This window comes from Myxocyprinus asiaticus, chromosome 1 (assembly GCF_019703515.2).
Source record: "Myxocyprinus asiaticus isolate MX2 ecotype Aquarium Trade chromosome 1, UBuf_Myxa_2, whole genome shotgun sequence".
In the NCBI taxonomy this organism is placed as follows: Eukaryota; Metazoa; Chordata; class Actinopteri; order Cypriniformes; family Catostomidae; genus Myxocyprinus; species Myxocyprinus asiaticus.
Window position 1 is genome coordinate 9648289 of NC_059344.1, and position 10118 is coordinate 9658406.

At 36.6% G+C, this 10118-nt stretch overlaps 1 protein-coding gene across 3 annotated transcripts in view; it reads right to left on the minus strand.

Moving 5' to 3' along the window:
• The window catches only part of mthfs (5,10-methenyltetrahydrofolate synthetase (5-formyltetrahydrofolate cyclo-ligase)), a 33868-nt gene extending 24742 nt beyond the window's left edge, over positions 1-9126 (minus strand). For 2 of the 3 annotated variants that reach the window (XM_051712332.1, XM_051712321.1), the window contains exons 1-3: positions 8827-9126; positions 3632-3896; positions 1211-1398 (exon numbers count right to left, since the gene is read on the minus strand). In XM_051712332.1, the coding sequence (XP_051568292.1) occupies positions 1211-1398; positions 3632-3896; positions 8827-8937 (564 nt within the window). In that variant the 5' untranslated portion in view covers positions 8938-9126. The remainder of the gene's footprint in view (positions 1-1210; positions 1399-3631; positions 3897-8826) is intronic. The other variant, XM_051712325.1, reaches the window with a different exon arrangement.
• Positions 9127-10118: the final 992 nt, after the last annotated feature.

Sequence of the window (10118 nt, forward strand, 5' to 3'; positions counted from 1 at the left end):
CTAGTGGTCATCAAGACCATAAACTACATTCAACTTCCACATTTCCACATGACAATGCCGCTCTTCACCTATTTTTAAGATATTACCTGCCAGCTCTGCATTATACGATATGAATACATAGATTGCACAAGCCAATACAGAGTTGCATGTAGTTCATAAATCTTTTAAGTTGAAGTAGCCTTATTGTTCCATATAAATGCATGTGTAATACTCCAAAGTTTTAGTTTATACTTACACTACATTTATTGTACTGTTGTGGGATATGCTGCATTTGTATATTTAGAGAAATCAGTGTGTACAAAGATACCATTGTACTTACATATGGCAATGAAGTATTCTACTCTTTAGTAGTGTGTTATAGGCTATGTTAGGAATAGCACATTAAATACTACTCTTACTATTTCTGCAGTATACTGTGCATAGTATGCAAAATTTCTGTTTGCATAGAGTACCTGGATGATCTGCTACATAAACAGGAATCAACAACAAGGATGACCCTGGGCCAGTTGACAGAACTGTGAATTGCCTTTTCAGGCCAATGCTGTGTTGTCACTACATCTGACATACTCACTGATCACAGACAAAGTTTAAACATTGTTGTTTAGCTAATTCTATGCCACCAAGGTAATGCTGTTTAGCAGATTAGTTAGCACTTTATAATAAGGTTACATTTGTTAACATTAGTAAATGCATTAGGTATCAGAAACTAACAATGAACAATATATTTTTTTACATTATTAATAATTAATGTTAGTTAATAAAAATACAATTGTTCATTGTTAGTTCATGCTAGTTTATAGTGCAAAACTAATGTTAACATACACAAGTTTTGATTTTAAAAATGTGTTAGTATGTGTTCAAATTGACATTAACCAAAATTAATAAATGCTGTAAAAGTATTGTTCATTGTTAGTTTGTGTTGGGCCTCATGAATTCAGATAGAAGACAAAGGCAGGCCTTACACAGTCGTAAAGCCTAACTCAGGCCCACATACCAAGTCATAAATCTTACTGATAAAAACCATGCCAAAATCAAACAAAGGGAGTCCAAAACAGACTACAAATCCCATGAAGCCCTGCTCACTAAAGGATCGAACTCTCAACTCCTATTGGATGAGGCACACGACAGAACGCCCCTCAACCATGACGTTATCAGGAGTAGAAATACCTCTGAAATGCTTCCGGGATTTGCTTCCAGCAACTTTGCTCACCGTGTGTAGACGCAGCTCATTGCTGCTCTCAGGTGTAGCCTCGTGGCACAAGGAAGTAACGTCCAACTTGAAACTGTGGCCATACAATCTCCATCTCGCTGGACGAGTTGAGATTACTCTGTGTTCCACCGAACACTCTAACGGATCCGAAGGAGACCGCCGAGCAATCCATATCTTCATCCATTTGCCTGCAGAAGTGAAGAGATAAAAGATTTCTCTTCCATCTTCAATCAAGTCGATGTCGCTGATTTCTCCGCCAGCCCGCCGAGAATCAGCAGCCGTACCGCCCGCCGACAGAGCGAGGAAATGGCCTCTCATCATCACCCGAGCCTCGAGGAACCGAGTCGGAGTTAAAGGACTGATGAACACACATTCTACGTCCTCATACGATTCATGTAAGAGGTTTACGTCTGGGCAGAGATAGAATATTATAGTGTGTTATTCTTGTGTATCAAGGTTATTGCTTGTACAGTTTACGGACCGCCGAGTCCGCTCATTGTGGCTAATACTCAAGGTATTAATTATCACGAATTAGATCTTTTTTTTTTTGTAGTCCAACCACATTGGACTGTTGTGCATTTCCACCATAGACCGGCAAACTGAGTTTATCCATTAAAGAGCCAAAGACCGTGGGACGGTTTACGAGCCGTCCACCGCGTCTCTGAGTGATAAACTAACAGCTGCTTTCTCTCCCACGATCGCGAAACCGGCTTTAGGAACGTCACTTTATTCTCTCTCTCGTACTAACCACACACACACACGCACGCGACCCTTCACAAACATTCTCACACACATTTTTGGCTAGTAGATAACTTCGTGATAAAGCTCAGCTTTGTCCCTAAGCTATCGTACAAGCGGATACATGCGGTAAACTGGCAGATGCCATTGACTGGTTTCTCTTCACCCACATTCGCGGCCATATTCTCTGGCCGGATGTCTCGTGTGACATACTCTCCACAAGAGTCAGGTCCGCCATTTTGTGCGCGTCCCTCCTTACACACACACACACACACACACACACCTTCCTCATGTATTATAGGATTATTTTGGTTTCCATATCTAATCATATCACTGTTTAGTTTGTAGTTGTAAGTCGGAAGTTTATTGACTGCATTGTATTAATTATTAGTTGATATTACTGCATAAATAAACTTTGTTATATTTCAAAGAGAAGTGTTTTGGTTTGTTTTGCATACACCTGGGTCACATGCTAATGGGATGTCAGTGCTCGGATTCAAGCCTTCATTCTTTGTTTTTTTCCCGAAAATCGATATTTTTCGGATGTCGATTTTTCTAAGAAAACAATCTAATATTGAGACTGTTATACTATCTGGTTATTAGTCCCTGATTCCAGGGTGGTGCCCCGGCTAAATTAATCCTAATTAATATTCTATTGATTTTTTTTTATAATTATCTTTGATAATTGTTGAATTTGAATGATCAATAAGCTAGTGTTAATTTTAATTAATGTTTCATCGATGTTAATAATTGACGATTATCTTTGATAATTGTTGATTTAAAGGATTAAAAAAAGCTAACATTGATTCAAATCAATGTTCTATTGATTTTAATAATTAATCATTATCTTTGATAATTATTAATTATTGCTAATAACCAAACCTGCTCTAAGCGTAGCGCACTACATTTACCGGAGCCCCATATAAGGTTTTAATGAGTTAGATTAAATTAATTAATTTAAATATTAATTAATAACTAAATAAATAATTACAAATTATTTCTGATAGTAACACTGATCTAAACAACCAGTAAAGCCCTACATTTGTGTTAACTAATGTTGTGAAAAAATGTTAACAAAATACAAATGTAACCTTATTGTAAAGCATTACTGCTGGTTAATATACAGTAGATGAGGATCTGTTGAGATTGTAGGAGTGACTTGAAATGAATCAGTAATGTTTCACATTGGTATGCCATCATTTTCCAGCAAAAGTGTTTGTGTTGTTTTGAGCTGTCACAGAGTTACATTTTAGCAGTAATAGTGTTGCCAATTCAAATAATTTGTTTCAAAATTGATGTTCTTTGGGGAAAGAAAACAATGTTGAATGAACTATATAAATATATATATTTTTTTCTATACTTGATACTTTATGACCTAAATATGATCCATAAAAATAAAATTTTATGTTTTTGTTTTTTGTGGTAGAGCTAGTGAAAATATTGGCAGGGCAAAATAAAATGGCACGACTGGACACTACTCTCTGAATTAAACATGCAATGTAATGAAGTCATGTGACAACAATGTAGCATTCTACTTTTTAAAACATTTATTGTTGCATAATGCAGTGGTTCTGAACTGTTTTGCCTCAGCACCCAGATTAGACCTGCGACCCAGTAGTTCATCATTATCTCAGTGAATGTATACACAGAGCACTATGGAACAACGCTCTTCCTGTAACCCACCTGTAGTCAGGGCTTCCTCTCTCTCTGTGTCCTCCTCCCCTGGCTGACGGATGTTCCAAGACGTGACGGCCAGGGTGTTGATGTCCTCTGGGTCGTTCAGTCGTAGCATGTCCATATGACTGCTGTTGGTGAAGTATCTGGGGATGAAGCACACTTTTCCCCTCTTGAAGATGTCCTGGAGGATGTCCTCTGTGTGCACCTCATCGTGCATGTTGAGGAAGACAGCGATACGTTGGCTGGACAGGTATTTAGGGTGCTGGAACAACTAGACAAGAGTTAATAGGGTTTTAAGAGGGTAGCCTTTTTTTAAGTGTTCAAAATGTATTTGTCACATGCATAACAGACTGCACGCCTATGCTACCATTACTGTGCTTAAGATGGAATTACACTGATAAATTAATAAATAGTCCTCTTGAAACTTATTATGCATTACAAACAATCTGAATAGTCTATTCACATCATTCATATCTTTAGACAATTAACTCTAACTAAGTTCATTATTAAGGGAGTACATAAAAAAAAAAAAAAAATCTCTTCAAAACCCTGTCTTGTCTTACCCCGATTCACTATGGAAAGCTTACAATAATTATTTTTATTTAGAGCTGTCGGGTCGAATTTGGCACAAAATCGCAGGCATACGTCATTCGTCCTTGTGTGTTTACATCACGTTCGTAAGCTCAGAAAGTGAGTCTGGGAAGCAGAAAGGGAGTGCGACAGCTGTACAGTCAGGACAGCAGCAGTGTGAAATCACTTTTCTAATGGATTTTTAAATGTTTGGCAAAGTTGTTTACCTGCTATAATGCTTGGATATGTTTTCTGGTAGGGTTGTTGAAGCTTACAGTATATTGGTTGTTATGCTTTAATGAATCTAACATTATTCTTGTGTACTGATTGTGACGTGTTTATACGTTTTTTGTTTTTTTCTGGTGAAGTTACTGTTACATGTTTACTAATATTCATGACTTCTAAGTATTTTATAACATTGGAACAGTTTCAAGACTGTGTAAGAGTGCCGCTGTTTTCTTATTTCTTTTACCCCAGTCACAGAAATGCACAAGTTGTTGTCACTTTCAATTGTTAAGTAAAAATAATAAAATACCTGTATTTTTTATTTATTTTTTGCCTGATGAAGACCTAATGGGTCATCATTATTGTATCCTCATTTTGTGTTTTTAGATTACAGTCTTATTGTTTGCAGTGCACTTGGATTGTCCACTTATAAAACGCATTGTGCAATATAAAAATGTAGTGTCTTTAAACTCATATCAGCCATTTTACAAGCAACACCTCTTATTAGACAGTGCATTCATAAAGTATTCAAACCCCTTCATTTTTTTCACATTTTGTTATGTTGCAGCCTTATGCTAAAATGCTTTAAAATATTGTATTTATTTTTCACATCAATCTACACTCCATAATGACAAAGCAAAAAACAGATTTTTGATATCTTTGCAAATTTATTAAAAAGAAAATACTGAAATCACACTGACAAGTATTCAGACCCTTAACTCAGTACATAGTTGAAGCACCTTTGTAGCGATTACAGCCTCAAGTCTTTTGGGTATGATGCGACAAGCTTTGCACACCTGGATTTGGGGATTTTCAAGCTCTGTCAGGTTGGATGGGGGCCATCGGTGGACAGCCATTTTCAGATCTCTCCAGAGATGTTTGATTGGGTTCAACTCTGGGCTCTGGCTGGGCCACTCAAGGACATTCACAGAGTTGTCCCTAAGCCACTCTTGCGTTATCTTGGCTGTGTGCTTAAGGTCATTGTCCTGTTGGAAGGTGAACCTTCGGCCCAGTCTGAAGTCCTGAGCACTCTGGAGCAGGTTTTCATTAAGGATATCTCTGTATTTTGCTGCGTTCAGCTTTCCTTCAACCCTGACCAGTCCCCCAGTCCCTGCCACTGAAAAACACCCCCACAGCATGATGCTACCATTACCATGTTTCACTGTTGGGATGGCACTGAGCAGGTGATGAGCGGTGCCTGGTTCCTCCAGACATGACGCTTGGGTTGAGGCCAAACAGTTCAATCTTCGTTTCTTCAGACCAGAGAATCTTGTTTCTCACAGTCTGGGAGTCCTTTAGGTGTTTTTTTGTTAATTCCAAGCAGGCTTTCCTGTGTCTTGCACAGAGGAGACTCATCCATCTGGCCACTCTTCCATAAAGCCCAGATCGGTGGAGTGTTGCAGTGATGGTTGTCCTTCTGCAAGTTTCTCCTATCTCCACACATGATCTCTGGAGCCCAACCAGAGTGACCATCGGGTTCTTGGTCACCTCTCTTACCAAGGCCCTTCTCCCCCAATTGCTCAGTTTGGCTGGGTGGCCAGCTCTAGCAAGAGTCCTGGTTGTTCCAAACTTCTTCCATTTGAGAATTATGGAGGCCACTGTGCTCTTGGGAACCTTCAATGCAGCCAAAAATGTTTGTGGCCTTCCCCAGATCTGTGCCTTGACACAATCCTGTCTCTGAGCTCTGCAGGCAGTTCCTTTGACCTCATGGCTTGGTTTTTGCTCTAATTTTCAGCTATGAGACCTTATATAGACAGGCGTCTGCCTTTCCAAATCATGTCCAATCAATTGAATTTGCCACAGGTGGACTCCAATCAAAGTGTAGAAACATCTCAAAGATGATCCAGAGAAATGGGATGCACCTGAGCTAAATTTCAAGTGTCATAGCAAATGGTCTGAATACTTGTATGTCAACGTTATATTTCAGTTTTTTCTTTATAATAAATTGGCAAAGTTATAAAAAGTCATTATGGGTTATGGAGTATAGACTGATGTGAAAAATTATTTAAAGCATTTCAGCATCAGGCTGCAACATAACAAAATGTGAATAAAATGAAGATGTCAATACTTTCTAAGTATTGACATCTGTGTAGTGGAATAAAACACTTGAATATTAAAATATCATTAATTGTGTTGTTTATCTTCCTCAAATGTTTAAACGAATAACATAATATCAATATAAAAAAAAAAAAAAAAAAACACATGTCATGACTCTGCAGGTAAATATCTCAGAGCCCTCAAACTGTCCGAAATCGCCCCTTATCCACTATATAGTGCACTATTTTGGGTGTCGGCCATTTTGTAGTAGTGTCCTACATCTCGTTCCCTGCGTTCGTTCACTTATTCTTACCCACAATGAAATCTGATTTCGAGTGTACAGTCCATGTACATTCGCCGACACTACCTTTCCCATAATCCAACGCGCGGAGGACTGATGTGCAGGGAGAGAGAGCGCGAGCGGGAAAGAGAGAGCGAGTGGGTGAGCGCGAGAGAGACACCAGTTTACAGCCTCATTTCATTCCTGCAATGTTTTATTTCACACTGGCTGTTATGTTTTACTTTTTGCCACATCAAAACTTGATTAAAAATAACATAAAATATAGCAATCCAAAATCATACAGATAAATTGAACATTTTATTTATTTATATAGATAATATTTGACCATATAAATTAACTCTTTTTTATAAGAGATTTCTTTCTTCACTAATTCACTGAGATGATACTATTAACTCAGTAGACTGCACAGTGGAAATTATTCAAATATTCGATTATCACATGTACGTATTCATCTAATAATCAATGGATGTTGTTATTAGTAACTTAAGTACTGTTTTACAGTCACATGAGAGCGTTATGTGCACATGTCAGTTCTTCTCGGTGCTATGAAATGCTGCCGAGCTAGGATGGGAGTGTCAAGATCGGGGCCGTGTGTGCTTGTAGGGGGGCAACTGTATTATAACTTAAATGTCCCCTGTACACATATAAAACATAATTTGCTGTTTTAATATTTGCGGACATGCAATTTTTAAAGACAACCAAAGATTCACCAAATTTGAGTAAAAATTTTAACATTTTAAATTTAAAATATTTAAACAACAGGATCATGACAAATTTTTCAATTAGTCAACACACCTTAGAGTTCTGGTTTTACCCACAAACTTTAAGCCATGTTGCCTTGATGTTCTTTAGAATCACTAATGCAGTACAATTCTTGGGTAAAATTAATGATAGGCTACATCAAGATTTTAGGTTAGAATTTAAGCATTAGGCTATAATCAGAATGTACAGGTCTTGTTAATGGTCACCATTTCCTTTAACATTCTTTTAAGAATTTTTAAGCACATTTTTAAATTCACTAGTTCATTTTATATGGAATTTAAAATTTGAAAAACGGAAAACTTTTGATGCGTTTTGCCTGTTCGTTTACAGGACAACGGCGTTTTGGGGCCTTAAAATGTGTTTCAAAGTGCAAGTTTTTGAAAACGATGACGTCATGCGCACATGTATTACGTGTTCAGTCTATAGGCATGAACTTCGAGAACTTCGTCCTTACCTCCAGGGCGAACAGACCAACATGAGATCACCAGTTGGAGCCTTTAAAAAGGTGGCGTGCTTTATAGTCCAGGGTCACTTGTAGTAATAAAGCAACCTCATCGTCCCCAGACAAAATTGCTCGATGCTTTCGCCATTTATATTTATATATATATATATATATATATATATATATATATATATATATATATTGCTTACTGATCAACAGTGACACAATAGACAAAACAAAACAATAGTTATAACCAGACATACATAGGGGATATAGTACAATACTTTACATACAACTATACATATTCTTACAAAAAATAATTATATATATATATATATATATATATATATATATATATATATATATATATATATATATATATATATTCCTTCTTTTTTATACAAGTTAGCCTATATTATATTAATTATATTTTTCATTAGAAGAGATGTTTTTATAGTCTACTTTTTTCATTGTTTGTATTCACCGCTTTGTGGAAGAATGCTTAGGTGCGCAGGCGCGTAGTGTTTCATTGCAAAGTGACATCGCCAATTACTGGCCTGGCATGCATAATACAGCATTTTTAGTCGTTTTCGCGGATCCTTGTGAACAGGGATCGTTTTCACAACGTTGTCGTCTGTACCCGAAACTTTGCAAAAACACAAAGGAAAAAAATTCCGTTTTTAGTACATCGTTGTCGTGTAAACGTACCTTCAATCTGACCTGGTTAGTAATACATTCTGCAAAAGTAATGCACTAAGATATGTAAAGACCCAAATCGCACACCCCCATGAAGGGCATGACTGCTGCCCCACATTTCAAAGCCAATGAAAGCTTGAACTCGGCACAAATATAAATGGCAATTACCTTTCGTGAGACAACTTGAGACTGCCGAAGTTTCTCATGATCACTCATTGCAGCCAATAGCTTCTTAATTTCTTTTCTCAAAGCTTGCTTTGCTGAACGCAGGGATGCCATACTGAGAAGCTATCGAGATGGACTGCTCAGATCGACTTAAAGTGGACTGGACTGAAAACTGACAAATTAAACTAGCGATTGAAGCCAGCAAACTTTGCTGTAGCTTGGTTAATAATTTACTCGTGATAACTAATGTGACAAAGCCAGTGGAATTGTGGACATGTGTGTTTGATCTATGAACACAGGATCGATTAGTCTTTCTGAGAGGGCGTGGTTAGCAGTGTAAAAGCCGCTGCCCTCTTAGGAAAGTAAACAAATCGCTATGCTTTAGTTTAGTGCAAGGGAAAAAGCTTTAACTTTGATTCACATCAACGTCGTTCAAGGTTATAAGCGCGGCTACGTCTTTAATGGATGATTTTGTGTCATTGTGTCATAATTCGTAGCAATTGTGTGTATATTGCAAAGGCAATATAATACAAAGTACGATTATGTAAATTATAAAATATACATTATGAAATAATGTAATATATAATATAAAGATGTATCAGCTCATAAAAAAAATACTGAACGAGACAGCACAGAATCACTTTAGAATAGGTTACATTTGTTAACATTAGTTAACATGAACTAACAATAAACAATACTTTTACAGCATTTATAAACCTTGGTTAAAGTTCATTTCAACATATACTAACACATTTTTAAATGTAAAAGTTGTATATGTTAACATTAGTTAATGCATTATGAACTAGCATGAACTAACAATGAACAATTGTATTTTTATTAACTAACATTAACAAAGATTAATAAAACTGTAAAAAAAAAAAAAAAAAAAATAGTGTCCATTGTTAGTTCATGATACCTATGCATTAACAAACGTTATGTTAACCATATTGTAAAGTGCTACCAAATTAACAGCAGCTTAATTAGGCTATAAAGAAATTATGATTGTTTGGATATTTATTTAATTTTCATCTTTCAAATACATTAGGCTTGGTTACTAAATTTGATATTTGCCTGGTCTTTCCAGAATACTTTATAGACTAAAAAGATGAAAGGGATAGTTCACCCAAAAATTTAAATGCTCTCATTATTTACTCACCCTCATGATATCTCAGGTGTGTATGACTTTCTTTCTTCACCAGAACACATTTGAAGAAAAATAGAAAAATACCTAAGCTCATTAGTTCCTTAAAATGCAAGTGATCAGAAATTTCACTTTTGAAGCTCCAAAAATCACA